Here is a 15341-nt window from a genome sequence, read left to right on the forward strand (position 1 = left end):
TCATATCTTCTATTAAAATTAGAAATAATTAGGGCTGATCAGAATTTCACCTTTTTGTTAATCATTTGAACAGAGCAACTAGATTTCAGCCTCTGAGCAGTGGTACAGCTGGCTTGAATTGTTTGCTTCAAAAAGGGCTGCCTTGGATTTCAAGAGAAATCTTGAGCTTCACTTTGTTGGGCAGTGAAGGAATCACAACACGTGAAAATTATTAAATAAAAATGTATTGACTTCAAATAAAAAATAATTAAAAAACAAATATATCTCATCTAGTCCTCAAGTATAAATACCTCCATGTGTGGTCCCCTTACACTGATCCCATACCATCTTTACCTTCATCCTCTCAAGACAGCATCTGTCATCCACCTCCATCTCAAAAAGTGAAGGGGAAAGAACAAATACAAAAGCTAGTGTTTGCCTTTGATGCTGATATATCCCCTGAAGCCAGGTATTTGATAATTACTGGGTTATGAGTCTGAGATTAAATGATACTTTACTCAAGGACTGTTGAGTATGGTTTCCAGACCTACAATGTAATAGATGGGAATTCAGGATCCTATTCCCTCATCAGCTATGTCCAGAATGAGTAAGTCTTCGTAGATGCCAACAACACTTTGAAGGGGTTACCTTATGGTAAAAATGAGGAGGGCTGAGACAAAAATTACTAGCTGAAGAACAGCAGATAAGAAGCAGTAATGCTATGACTCATATTCAGATTGGTTTTTCTCTAAACTCAGAAAAGGCCTGTAGATCTCTCTAGTCCGTTTGGTGACAGCTCATACTGCCCTTTCTTTCCTAGCCTTTGCACCTCCTCACTCCAACAAACCTCTGTCTTGCTAATAGCTGTCTTCTACTTCCTCCCCTACTCAGCTCATCAAAATGAGAAATTGGGTTCTTCAATTGACCAATATCATTTCTGCGACACCACTTTCTCACCTTTTTGGTTCATAACATTGGAAGTTTGGCTATAGCATCTGTTTATATTTTTCCATGCTATTGTCTTTTACTTCCCCCCATTGCAAAGGCAATTTTATTTTAGCTCCTGACTAAATCTTATGTAGTCTGCACGCAATAATGTAATGATGCATGACTCTTCATATGCCTGAAACCTTGAATATTCTGACTTCTGGCCTCAATAAATAGATCTACCTACTTACCTTATATCCCCCAGTAAAAAGCTTCTCCACATCCTGGATTTCATCAGATCGATCCAATGTATTGATCACAAGTCCCATTATCTTTCAAATCCTATCGTATCCACAACTGTATGACATTCAAAGCTATTTTTTACGCTCTTTCCTCTTAAAGCTTTGTTAGGTTCTAAATGTCAAGTGGCACTTCACTTTTCTCTATTCCTTCATTTGTCCTGGGATCAAGGAGTTTCATCTATATAGCCAGTAATATTAAGCCAGCTTGCGGGGACACATAAAGGACTTGTGATAAATCTAGTTTAATTTTTCCCCTGAAGCTATAATAGCTGGGTACCTCTAGGGGGCGCTCCGTCTTACGAAATAAAAGCCTGCCTTGGGGATGGTCTCATTCTTAGGGTGTATTTGCGGAGAACTTAAGCCCACAAGAAAGGGTTGGTTCAAATTTGGTTACTAAACTTATTTAGATTCAAAGTCTTTGAGGAATGCTTGCTGTCAACCTAAACCAGGTTTCCAGCATGGTCCTCAGCTGCCCCAGCCAAAGGGCATAGACTTTCAGAATTGCGCTGCTAGCTGCTCATCTGAGGGTTTGTAGAGAATTAAATTGAGCTTGAACTCTGGACAAAAGCATGCTGGGACTACCTTCCTGCTGGGTTAAAAAAAACCAAACAACAACAAAAAACCTCCCTGACACCTACTAGAATCCACTCTTAAAAAAAAAAAAAAAGTTTGTGCAATTTGCCTTAGAAAGACCAGTCCAGGACAAGAGCGTAACAGTTTAATCGACGGTCCTGTGGTCCTTTCCAGCTTCTTTCTGCGGTCCAGACAGTACTTGTGACCCTCTTCTCTTTCTAAGTGTAACCACAATTCCTTGGAGAGATGAATCTCCCCATTCATGCAGAGAGGGCTTTAGTCTCCTCTTTGACCTTTGGCATCAAATTGGGAGATACTTGTTTGTTCGTTATTTTTTTTCCTCCCTCTTTCCCAGTGCTGTGTGAGGGTAAAGCAGACATCCAAGGCGTGCCTCCATTCTGCAGCTCTGGGCAGGCAGGCACACTCCAAGTGCTCTTTCCAGTCTAAGAAAAGCCCAGGGTTTCCGATCTAGACCTGACAGCGTGGCTCTCTCCAGCTGCCCGCAGAGAGCCAGAGGCTGCTGGGCCTTAGCTCCGCCCCGCTCCCCCCCCCCACCCCCCGGGGCCAGGGGTGACTGCGATGATGCCCCGCGTCCTGTGCTCCAGCTCCGGGCCAAGGGTGCCGCAGGCGCGCACGGGCGGGTCCGTGTGACTGTGTGGGAGTTGCGTGTGTCTCTGGGTGTGAGATGAATTCTTGGAGTCATTCATCTGGGTGTTTTCTCGGAGAGGTTTTGCTTCACAATCCTTTAGGGGATCATGGAAACTTTCCCCCCCTTCTTTTCTGGCTAGAAGGATGAAAACTGAGTAAGTACACAGAACTTTGAACTTGAATGGGATGGAAACCAATACAAGCAAAGATCCTGACAGTAACGCTGTCCTTTGCCAACCACGATTCCCATTTTATGTTTTTTTTTTTTAAAAAAAAAGCTTATGGGGAAGTGGCCATTTAAAGATCGAATGGAGGGAAGCAGGGGAGAAACATAAAAGGCTGGGAGCAGGCAGGAAAATGAAAAACTCCTAGGGTAACCTGGCGCGCGCCCAGCTGTGCCACAGGCTTTTGGGGTTTAACCTTCTGCGTTCTTGGGCGCTGTGTTCTGACTCCAGATTTGGGTTTTTTTTGGGGGGGGGTGTTCTCCCTTGTTCCTGTAATGCTGAGATAGAACTGGACTCCTTAACTGTGAGTTTAATGGAAATAAGGCATTGCAGGAAGCAACAGTTTGGCAGCCTGAGACGCCCTCCCATTACTAGTTACAACTTCTTTTTTTTTTTTTTTTTTAAAGCAGTCCTCCATGGAAGGGCTCTCATTAACCACATCTGACTTAGGGGACCTATGACCCCTGGGCATGACCCTTTCGGGAAGTTCTTAAGCAAAGATGGAGCAGACGTGATTGGAGTTGTGGATAAAGAAGACAGACTTGTGGTACTTCATGCTGACGACAAATAGCTGCTATGACTTTTCCGACAACGTGGAAAGTGGCCAAGTGAAGCTGAACTGGTCATGGTCTGTCGCCCAGGGTTCCTTTGTCGTCGGCGATTTTGCCCTCGGCCCTTCTTGGTGGGCTTGGTGGTGGCACTCTGTCTCTTCTATCAGACCCTGACACTCCGTGGGGCGAGGAAGATCACAGTCCCTGCTCCTGGGGCTGCCCCCCACACCCCCACCGACAGGCACCCAGGATATCCATGCAAGCAAGGATACCCAAAGGACGAACCCTGCTTCCTTCTCTCCGGTAATGCACAGGAAATCAAGGAGGTAAGTCTCAGAGCGCCAGGTTATGCAAAGATTGCATTCTGCCCTCTCCGTAGAACTAAAATTAACTTCCAAGAGGTTGGACAGGGATCCAGGCGAATAAACAGCCCAGAGAGTGGCCTGATGACAGGCCAGCACAGTTACATAAGCTTCTATTTGTTAAATTTACTTCCAGAAAGTTCTGGCTTTTATTTTTATCAGCTTTTTTTATTTCATTGTAGTGGAATGAAATAGAGCGATTTCAGCGTGTCTCCGTGTGTGTTGGACTCCTTTCTAGGATATTAGGAATCTAAAAGATGAATGGAGGGTGTACAGACAAGAGAAGTAGACTAAAACTTTAAACTTTGATGAATATTGAGTGTGTCTTTCCTTAAGGTCTTCGATTTGAATGCCTGGACCATTCTAGACTCAGACACTTAAAACTTAAGTTTTGTTATCAACTACATCAGTATCTTAATCTTGCATGCATTTCTAAAGTGGTATATTTATTTCTGAAGCATTTAAAAGACTAGTGTCACAGGCTTCCTTAAAATGAATTGATGCCCTGTTTTATTATCTGTAGAGTTAGGGAACTGTGCAGGTAAATATTACTAATCATGCCAATTATAGGATGAAACAGAAACAAAGAAAACAGAGTATCCCCTTTAATAGGCCATTCTGTTCATGGTAATCGTTAAATGATGACTTTTGAAGCAAAAAGAAAAGAAAAACAAGGGGGAAGAAAACTCAGGCACACAAAATTATAATAGCAGAGACATTAGATTCTATATTACCACCAGAAGTTATCATAGCAAGAGAATTTAGAAATCTCTAGGTTATATCCAATATCTGTGGTAAACTTACGTTAATCTTCTGATCCTAGTCATTGTTTGGGTCACAATTTCCTCTTAGATACCAGCACCACCACCTGTACCATCATGAGCAACCATCGTTATTCATTTCGCGTCAGATTCCTAACACTATGACACATAACTATGTGAGAGGAATAATCGCCATCAACTGACAGGATGATTGACTCTGAAAGATATGTCAGCAGACATGGTGGCAGGAGGATTCCCCAGAGGAAAAGAAATAAGAATCCCTAGGACCAGAATGTTCCAAATAAAACTCAAAGCTCTTATAATAATTGACAAAACCCTAACTACAAGAACATCAGAACAGAAAATAGCTATGAAAATAGCATTAGATGAAAGTAAGAAAATTGAAGACTTTTAAGTGTCTTCTTTTTCTTAGCAATAAAGTCAAGAGTACCATAAGCTAAGAAATTTGGAAAGAATAGCAGATAACGTAAGTAGAGACTCCTTGACAGGAAACTTGGCTTGATCATGTAAATCAGTTTCTCTGTGGTATAAAGAATTAAAGAATGTGGATTTTTGATTCATTTATATTAGGATTAATTCTCTTTTTCTTGGACATATCTAATTGATGATCATTTTAATTGACTTTGAAAGTTCTGTTAGTTTCTACTTCTTGGAAGTGTAATTTCTTTTGGTCAAGATAGCTTATATTTAAGCCCTTAAAACATTTTCTAAGAATTTTTGATGAAAGGCTTTATTCCTTAGCTTACAGGCTTTCTTATTCCCCTGCGGGACTTTCTGTGATTCCTGCTTTGTTTGCCATATAGGCATATGTTAACCATTACTGTAGACTGTCATAGAAAATTCCATTTCTACTTTGGATTGCCTGCTACTTACAGCCATCTGAAACAGATTGGCTGTTGGTATAAAACATTCGCTCTAGAATTTTTTTCAACAAAAACACCAAACACGTGATGACTTGGGTTTTCAAATGATTCACTGTCTTAAATATTTAAACAGAAGCAAGATTGCAGATGCAAAATTATAGTTCAGAAACCCAGAGGTTATGGAAACAATATTTGCAATCATTCTTTGGGTACCTACATTTTAGACCTTGTGCCAGCCACTGGTTTAGAGCTAATTTTATTTGAGTTACTAACTCAAATAAATTCTGCTTGCAATAGATATCCTTTCAAAAAAGAATCAAATAAAAACCCATTGGAATAATTAAATGCACTTTCATATATCTAAAATAGAGAAACATATACAGATATTACTACATTTGGATCACTATCTTATAAAAAATACCTACTTATACAATTCATTAAGAAATAAATGAAAGACACAGTATAAAATGTTCCTTAAGATTTATAACTACCCTTTGGTATTTTTAGAAGTAGCATTGCTTCAATCTACATGTTTTGAAATTTGTTATTACTTTTATTAGCAAGCCAAAATATTAATGTTGATAAAGCAGTCGCTTAGTTGAATTTAGAACAACTGATTTGAGTCTATAGTTCACAGATTCAAAATGTATTTGAACATATAAAATAAATATAACCCTAAGAAATTTTATGCAACAGTTCTAAGAATATGCATATAAAGAGCTCCAGGAAAATTAGTTATGTTGGTCCAATATTCAGAATTAAAAACTAAAAGCCATTCAAAATGTTTAATAACCAGTATGTTTAAAGGTGTAACCAATTGTCATTTTAGGTGTGCAAATTGCATGTGGATAAACTTAAAATGAAAAATAAATTTTAATTAAAGACATGTGGGCTTACAATGAGTGTGTGTGTGTACGTAGTATATGTATGTGTATTTCAGTGAATTCAGTGAAGTGTGCAGAACTAAATGTTCAGAAATCACAGTGTGCCAGAATATATCTTGATCAGTTTTTATTCATTGATGAGGAAGCAGTAGGTAGTTTCCAGTCTGTTTTGGTTGCAGTTGCATCCAAGCAATATCCTTTTGCACTCTATCAGCCTAAAAAGAGTGTTCTATAAGCAGCAAATATCTGAACCTGAGTAACATTGCCCTCCACAGCTTTACCATTGGGATCTGAGTCAATCTCTAAATCTATTTTCAGTATAAACTGAGGTCATGGTATACTATCTGCCAATGTTCAATACTAAGGAAGTTCTCTCCCTCTTTATGGCCAAGTTTTAATTCATTTTCCATTTGAGTGTTCCAAAGTGCCTTGTTAAGCATTGGTATAACTGCCATTTCTTCTATATGGTCCTTCAATATTGGATGTTTGAATATTGTCTGATAATCTGCCCAGTTTTAGAATGATTCCAACTTACATATAAACATAGTTTATGTTGTCTTCACGGAAGGCAGTTACCACTCCATTCTCCTACTCTCCTGGAATCTCACACCTTAACATGGCCTAACACAGAGAACACATTAAATTACAAACAGACACAACGGGAGAAAATCTCTTCAGTACATGCTCCTCTAATGGAACTTTGCTATTTGAGGAACACATCTGTACTTCTGAGAGCCATGTGTTTCTGATTATCTCCTGTTGAGGCTTCACAATGGGAAACACTATTTCTTTGACTCTTGCTTGACTGTTTATTTTCCATGTCTTTCTGCGTCTCCATTCTATTCACTAACTGTTCTATAAAACCTTGACTCTTTGCCTCCCAGAATCCAGCCCTAGCCCAATGTAAATAAGTCAGTGTTATTATAAATGTTCTGATTAATTTTGTTTGTACTTCTTCTTGTAAATGGTGCATTTAACATTTGAAAATGTCTTCAACCTTAACTCATTTTGTCAAGTGTTCTTGGAACCGAAACCTCTGTCAAACTCACACATTGTCTACTTTAGTGGAAAATGCAACCCCAGGGCTATCAGGGGATGAGAGGGATGATAAAGGCGTAGAAGGGGACAGCAAACAGGAATGGCTTATTATTGGGAGTCACAGCCACGGAAGCTGTCCATAATTATTGCATCTCAGAAATAAGCCTCAGAGGTAATGGGAAGCAGAGACTAGCAATGCATCTCCTGGCTTCCTCTGCTTCTATCTTTCATTGCTTGGAGTCCATGGTAGTTATAGGTAGTAGCCTGGACCACAGGTGGCCACTGGAGAGTCCAAGTCCATGGATGCCATTTTCCAGTGAAAAGCAGACGTGGACCATCTCAGTCAACTAATACTGTCATAAGAGTCAGGCCACTGATGGCAGAGGTGGTAAAAGCACAGTCTGTAGCTTTGGAACTGCAATAATGATGTGAAAATTGTCATGCCTGGGTGAGGGGCTTGTGAGTGAAGGAGTAAATGAGCGAAGCCAAGTGATCCAGTAACCACTGATATAGGAGTGATAATAAGTTTATTTTTTATAAGTGCACTAAAAAATGTCAAAATGTGCTCTTCCTCTTGAGAAATTGCTCAATAGTGCTTTCTTTAAATAAATAAAACTGTAATTATCTCACTGAAATGTCGCTACCGCCTCGACCAGCAAGGAAGACGCAACACCGGACTCTTCTCTCTGCAGTTTATTCAGGACCTTTGAGTAATCTTCTGACCCCAACCCCGGGGAGAATTCCCCACAGCCTTAAGCACCCGCTGGGTAGCCAACCCTGATACGCCACGTGGGAACCACCAATAGGTTCAGGTGCACGGAAGCAAGCCAGATTCTTTGCCTTAGCCATATAAAGAGTTGTTTACCACAGAGAGCACTCGCCATCGGGAAGGCGGAGGGCGGAAGCCGGCGCCATCTTCCAGGTGCGGCCTCTCGCAGCTCTCTACACTGAAAACCCTCCAGTTCAGCTAAAAAGAGAAAGAAAAAACCTTACTTCTTTCTCATCCTTTTTCCTCTTGATCCATCTCAGTTATTCTTTCATTGCTTTCATTTACTTAATAAATATTTATTGGGAAATGTGTAGGTATCTGACTCTTTAGGAGATACTGAGTATACAGAAATAAAAGCTACCATGAGACAAATAAAAAGAAATATAGCACTAGGAAACTGATCATTATAAGACTACTTTGGGGGCCAACTATGATGGTGCATGTCTGCAATCTCAGCTACTTGCGAGGCAGAGATGAGATTACAGCTCTAGGCCAGCCAAGACAAAATTTAGTGAGACTCTTTCTAAAAACAAACTGGGTGTAATGAAACACAGTTACAATCCCAGCCACTAGGAAGAAAGCAGAGGTAGGAAAATCATAACCCAAGGTTGTCCTGAGAGAAGGAAAAAGACAAGATGCATTATCCTGCCCATGTAATTGTAGCCCCTCTGTACAGTATGTTCTCAAATAAAATAAAATAAAATTTAAAAAAAAAACAGACTAAAAACAAATGGACTAGTCGCATGGTTCAAGTAGTTGAGTGCTCGCCTAACAAATATAGGGCCCTAAGTTCAATACCCAGCACTAAAAACAAGAAGAGACTACTTTTTGAAAGGAGCTAGAGAAGGGGCAGCGAAGAAGCTAGAGAAGATGAAAGAAAGAAAAAAGCACTACAGACTGAAAAACCTACATATGCAAGGAAAATCACACAGCCTGATACATAGCACAAAGTATTTGTTATGGTGTGGTGGTAGTGGTGTATGTGGTGTGTGTGTGTGTGTGTGTGTGTGTGTGTGTGTGTGTGTGTGTGTGTGTGTGTGTGTGTGTGTGTGTGTGTGTGTGTGTGTGATTGAAGGAAGCAAGAAGGCCTTTACATAATGCGGAAAGGCCAGCAAGGTCTAGATGTTGTAAATATGCACTTGATAACAAGTCTGGATTCTGAAAGCAACAGAGAATCTCTGGGGAATTTAAAGCAAAAGTTGGCATGAATAGATTGATGCTTTAGAGAGAACATTCTAGAAAACATTCTCTACTGCAAGATGGACTAGAGCTGTGTGGAACTCAAGGTCTGAAGACCAATCAGAAGGCCATTTCATGTCTCTGGTTTGTTTTTGTTTTTGTTTTTGTTTTGTGTGTGTGTGTGTGTGTGTGTGTGTGTGTGTGTGTGTGTGTGTGTGTGTGTGTGTGTGTGTGTGTGTTTTAACCAAATCTCTTTTTCATGTGCTCTTTAATACTCCTTCTGTAGCCTTCACCAGAAGTGGCTTCACAGTTACCCTATTATTGATAATATTTCCAACGTTGAACCTCTCAGTTGGGTCATCCCCTCTGCCAGTAACCATACCTGCAACTATTAATGCAACAATAAGCTTTCTGGGTAACTGGCAACCTGCTGAATGTACTTGCTGCTTTATTACTAAGCAATGCTGTACCTGTTCTTTTGGCATGTGATTCATGGCTACCTATCCATTGCTATCTTTGCATTTGGTGTTCTCTAGCAAAACATCTCCCATGGTAATCCCTGATGACCAGGCATGATCTTACACTATAGGGCAACAATTCTTAGAAGTTCAGTTTTGAATTCTGTGACAAAATCATCTTGTGCTCTCTCTGGATAACTCACTTTCTCGGTTCACAGTTCATTCTTTCCCTCTGACAAGAAACATAAATATAGTTGGACCTCTACATGTCTTGCCCCATCCTTCTCCTGATGAGTGCATGATGTCTCATTCATCGAGGACAAATCACTCATCACCTCAATCTCCAATTTCCTGTTATCTCTTCTAGAATTAAAAAAAACTATAAAAAAATTAAATAAATTCCCTAAAAAAACCCATTCTATGTCAAAATCACATCTCTGGACTTTCCTATTTCCAGAAAAGGGGCTCTTCTGTTCTCCAGGTTGCATGTTTTTTTTAAAGCATAATGTTATCCTCAATATTTCCTCCTCAAATCCATTGAACCTGCCATTGGCCCACATAAAAAGGTCACAATATTCTTTCTTTCTTAAAAATATTTCAGAGATTTAATAGGGATAAAACTCATTCATGTTATAAAATTTATTTTCTTAATCCTCTAAGTATACCTTTGAGTCATATTACTATATTTACATTGTCTATTATCCAGTATTATTACCATATTTACATTGTGTGTCTCCATTCTATCTCATTTCCTTTGTTTGTGATCCATTCTTTGACTTCCTCTTCCTAGCTTATGCATTGACCTTAAACATGGTGTTCTTTTTTTAGCTCTAACTTGTGATTTCTCTTTGAGACCATGAGGCACATTTAGCCTTTATTGTATTCAACATGTTTACTAAATGTCACTTTAGTACATGCCTTTGTGGCTGGTATAAAAGTGGAATTGTTCTGAACCCAAAGAGATCAGATTGTAGTTGGATTCCAAAACCTTATGGACTACCTTTATCATTTCAATGCTGTGTACTCATCACCAATAATCTAGATGAATTAATCCTCCATCTGTATACTCCACATTATCTATTCACAGCTGTCCTAAAAACCCTGGTAAAAAGTTTTTTTTTTTTACTAGTTTTCATGTTGATCACTTGAGTAGAATCCACTTTCCATTTCTCACCCCAACATAATCTTGCAAAACTGTCTAGTCTTGCCTCCAACTTTGCCTCTGTGTGATAGAGCTATAAGCTAGCCCAACGTCCCATTCTCCAGGCTCCCTTCTGCCTTGTCCCTTGAAGAAATCAAATCCAGTGAACTTCTCTAGAAATCTTCTTGATGATTATTAAAGTCTTCCACCTAGGCAATTTCACCTTCATCAGAGCTCATACCTCCACATGTAGAGATGCTCTCAAACATCCCTAACAAAACACTTTTCTTTATTTTCTTTAAGGATTTTTATGCTCAACACCTTGCAGTGATAAGGGAGGAAAAGAAGGCCACATTAACAACTTGGTATCTTGTTTTTAAGACTTAAGATGTGTTTTATTTCTACTTCCATTCATTATGTTATGGGTTGAATTATCTTTGCCTCCCCTGCACCCAAAAATGGTATGTTGAAGACCTAATTCCCCACTACCTAAGACTATGACTTCATTTAGAAGTAGAGTTGCTACCAATTCAATTAGTGAAGATGAGGCCACAGTGGAGTAGGTTGGGCCTCTGGTCCAATATGATGATTAGTGTTCCTATAAGACATCAATAAAAAGACAGACACAAAGGAAGGAGGTGCTGAAATGGTAGAGTAGGAGCTGTGGAGCTGCACACCAAATAGTACCAAGGATTTCCAGCAAAGCATAAGGAATTAGGAAGAGGCAAGGAAGATTATATCACAGATTTCAGAGACATCATGGTTTTTCCAATGCATTAGATTTCAGGCTTCTTGTGTCCAGCACTGTGACACAATAAATATCTTTGGTTTTAATCTACCAATTTTGTGGTACTTTGTAACAGGAGCCTTAAGAAACTAATAACACTGAGGAGGCAGAATTGTGAAGCATGAAAGTTTGAATCTCAAATTAAGACCATTTGTTAACTTGCTACTTTGGGCACATTTCTTGACTGCTCTAGGATTTAGTTTCCTTACTTGAAAATGAATATATTATTACCTACTTCCCAAGGCTAGCAGGAAGCTTAAATGAGATAAATCATATAAAGCACTTAAAATGTCTGGCAGATATGGAGGACTCAGTTAACTATTGGGAAAATTATTATTTAATTTCTTAGAAGACTTACTTATCTCTGCAGCCCCTAAAGAGCCTATCATTTGCCCTTCACAAAGCAGGCCAGCAATAAATAGTTATTGCAATGAACCTAAGTCCTTGGGAAAAGAGTAACTGTGATGAAAGTCTCTTACCTTTTTATGACCAAGCAAACATGTAGAATCAAGACAAATCAAATGAGGCTTGCTTATTTGTAGTCAAAGTCTTACATGATGCCTATTTTTTTTTTTAAATCTGAAATCTGTTAGAGCTGAAGATGTGTAGAGGAGACTTGGGTAGGGCGTGGAGGAAGGAGGTTAAGGTATTGTACCCTGAATGAATATACCCAGTTATCTATTGGTTTGTTTATTGTCTTTCTCCATGTAATATAAGATCTTTCAGAGCAAAGACTATTTAACTTGTTTGCTGCTCTATGTCCAGTGCTACAAAAGTATCTAATATTCAGTGTGTGTTACATCATATCTTACTAAGGCATGAATTAATGAATGAATGATGAATCTGAAGGTCAGAACAGACCAACTAGAGAGCAGAGGCCAGGAAATGGGAGGAACTCCTTTTGCTCTCTTGGCTGAAATCTAAGTTGCCTCTTCCTGCACTATTTCTTGGATTTCGGTTTAATGAAAGTCACTCTGCTGCCTGAATTGATTCATTAGCTATCACCCATCTCTTCTGTTGCCTTGAGTTCCTTTGTCTAATTGGGATCCTTAATCTACAAACATCCTCAAGTATCTGCTGGGTATATTTTTAAATAACATATTTTTCCAACCAGCATACCTTTCCATTTACTTCCCATCTTTCTTGCTCTCTTGGTCACCATCCTCTAATTTCTCTATTAAGGAATTCCCATTATTTGAAAAGATTGCTTTAGATTTTGAGCTTTCCTTTTTATATATTAAAAATATCTTAACTGGATTTGAAGGCATGGATTTTAAAAATCACACTGATGGTCTTTACATTCAGGCATGAGTGTTCAGGAAGCTCTCAGGAGGTATTTTCAGCACAGTAAGTAGTGTGGGACTCTCTTGGGTAAGTTGGGTTCCTTGATGAACATTTAATGCCTGTGGATTTCTCTGAGAGAGCTGATTAGAGCTGTGCTAATTTTTTTATAATGAAATATGCATATGGTGAAAATTTGCTTGTTCAGAGAGAATTTTAAACAAATTCATACTTGCTTATCCTAGACAAATTTTAATGAGGGCTTGATGAAGCTCATAATTGAACGAGGTATATTGAATTTTCTACATATCAAGGAGTTAATCATTTCCTGGGTGCCATTGTTCCTTGTTCTTTCACAGGAATGACAAAAGCCTCTGCTTCTTTCTCTCACCAAGCAATCCTGATAGAATTGGAAAGTCGTGTGGAACAACCCTTCCAAAATGAAAGCCACTAGACACATTGATATTCCATTAAAAAAAAAAAAGCTTTCCATTATTAACTCTGAATCTGTGGCCTTGTGAGGTGAAAAGAATGTGCTGTTTTCATATTTCCTATTGGCTTTCTTTGGATATTTTTTTGGTGGAGCTGTTCTTAATAAAAGGATGAGCTCATGCTGAAGAATTTATATGTTCCCCAACAAACACTCACCAAAGTTAGAAATGTACAAGGTACATGATACTTTGACAACAGCTGTACTTTTGGGAGACTTGTTCAAAGGTAAAACAGCATTTTGACTTATCAATCTGGAGCTTAAAAAGGGAATATAATGATTTGTTTATTGAATGATTTCTGTATCTCTAAGAACCTTTCTGTGTTTATGTGACAGGATTTTACCATGCAGCCCAGGCTGGCCTCAGATACAAGATCCCCCGCCTTAGGTGTGTGCCATGACACATTTAAACATCATGTGGTTTTCTTCTCCTCTCTCTTTCTTTCTCTCCTTCTCTCTCTCCTTCCTTCTCTCCTTCCTTCCTTCCCTCTCTCCCTCCCTCCCTCCTTCCCTCCTTTCCTCCTTCCTTCCCTCCCTTCCTTCCTCCCTTCCTTCCTTCCTTCCTTCCTTCCTTCCTTCCTTCCTTCCTTCCTTCCTTCCTTCCTTCCTTCCTTCCTTCCTTCCTTCCTCCCTTCCTTTTCTTTCTCTCTTCCTCCATCCTTCTTTCTTTCTGTGGTGGAAATCAAACTCAGGGCCTCACACATGCTTCACACATGTCAGGCAAGCACTCTAGCTCTAGGCCACAGTCTTAGCCCTTATATTTTAAAAAAAAATCATTTCACTTTTAATAAAATTTATCAGTGCAGGTTTGAGCTGCTTATGTCTGAAATAATAGATGAACTGCAATAATTACAAGTAAGAGAAAATGGGTTTGGAAGTGCAGACCGGGCTTTGTCACGTTCTCCGAACTATTACTATCTCTGCTATCTCTTGCCCTTAGCTAGATACTCTTAATAGAAACCACCAGTTTACTCAGTGTTCTGCTTTGCATGTGGATTGACCCAACTACCTCTGGAAAATCAAGCCTGTTAAGCATGTACATATTCCTGGTTTCAAATTCCCTGTGTCATTAGCTGTCTAGAGGACCACAGGCAAACTTTAACTATTTCTTGTAACCCCAAGTTTTGTTTTAAAATTTAAAATTTCTTTTTTAAAACATTATCTTTATGTGCTTGTATAAAGGAGTTGTCATTTAAAAAAGCAGTTTACGCATATGGTATATCTTGATCAATGTCACCCTTTTTAACATTCTCACTTCTCCCTCCCCTCCCCACCCCTTCCTTCACTCTTCTTAGATTTTTAGGACATACATTGGACTTTTGACTGCATCTCTCCGTCTTCCCATCTTCATTTGTATACCCTTCTCTTCTTGACCCTACCTTACCCCTTTAAAGTACTCCTTTCTGGAGTTTTACTTTGCTTTTTTACTTAGTCCTTAACAAGGACTATTACTATTTGAAATCTCCCTGTAATCTTCCTTATTTCAGTTAATACGTTTGCATATGCTTGCATAACATTTAGTGTGTTTCCTTATGAGTTTGTAGGCTAAATCTAGCTTTTACGTATAAGGGAAAAGATGGATCTTTTGTCTCTATGGGTCTGATTTACTTCACTGAACATATTTTTTTTCTAAGTCTTTCTACTTCCTTAAAAATGGTACAATTTGGGACTGGGAAGGTGGCTCAGTGGTAGAGTGCTTGCCTTGCATGCATGAGGCCCTGGGTTTGATTCCTCAGCACCACAAAAGCAGAAAAAGCTGGAAGTGGCTCTAAGGCTCAAGTGGTAGAGCACTTGCCTTGAGCTGAAGAGCTGAGAGATAGTGCCCAGGCCCAGAATTCAGGTCCCACAACTAACAACATCATCAAATAAAGGTACAGTTTCCAAGTCTTCTTATCAGAAAAATGAAGCTTTATAAAGGTTACTTGTAATAACTGAATCAACTCATTAAATTTGAAAGCTTCAAGCATGCTGATGGGCTAGAGTTGGTTGGCATCTAGAAAACACTTGACTATTCTCTGCTCTTAAGAAGCTGGGTGTAAGTTTTGACCTCCCTGAAAAGTACTTTGTATATTTTTAAATATAGATACAAACACCCAATATTTT

At 39.1% G+C, this 15341-nt stretch overlaps 1 protein-coding gene across 4 annotated transcripts in view; it reads left to right on the plus strand.

The window, feature by feature from the left end:
* Window positions 1–2374: 2374 nt before the first annotated feature.
* The window catches only part of Cped1 (cadherin like and PC-esterase domain containing 1), a 241967-nt gene continuing 229000 nt past the window's right edge, over window positions 2375–15341 (plus strand). For 2 of the 4 annotated variants that reach the window (XM_069996639.1, XM_069996640.1), the window contains exons 1-2: window positions 2375–2584; window positions 3061–3530. In XM_069996639.1, the coding sequence (XP_069852740.1) occupies window positions 3279–3530 (252 nt within the window). In that variant the 5' untranslated portion in view covers window positions 2375–2584; window positions 3061–3278. The remainder of the gene's footprint in view (window positions 2585–3060; window positions 3531–15341) is intronic. The other 2 variants (XM_069996636.1, XM_069996638.1) reach the window with 2 other exon arrangements.

This window comes from Dipodomys merriami, unplaced genomic scaffold, assembly GCF_024711535.1.
Source record: "Dipodomys merriami isolate MVZ:Mamm:240054 unplaced genomic scaffold, mDipMer1.0.p SCAF_5, whole genome shotgun sequence".
NCBI lineage: Eukaryota > Metazoa > Chordata > Mammalia > Rodentia > Heteromyidae > Dipodomys > Dipodomys merriami.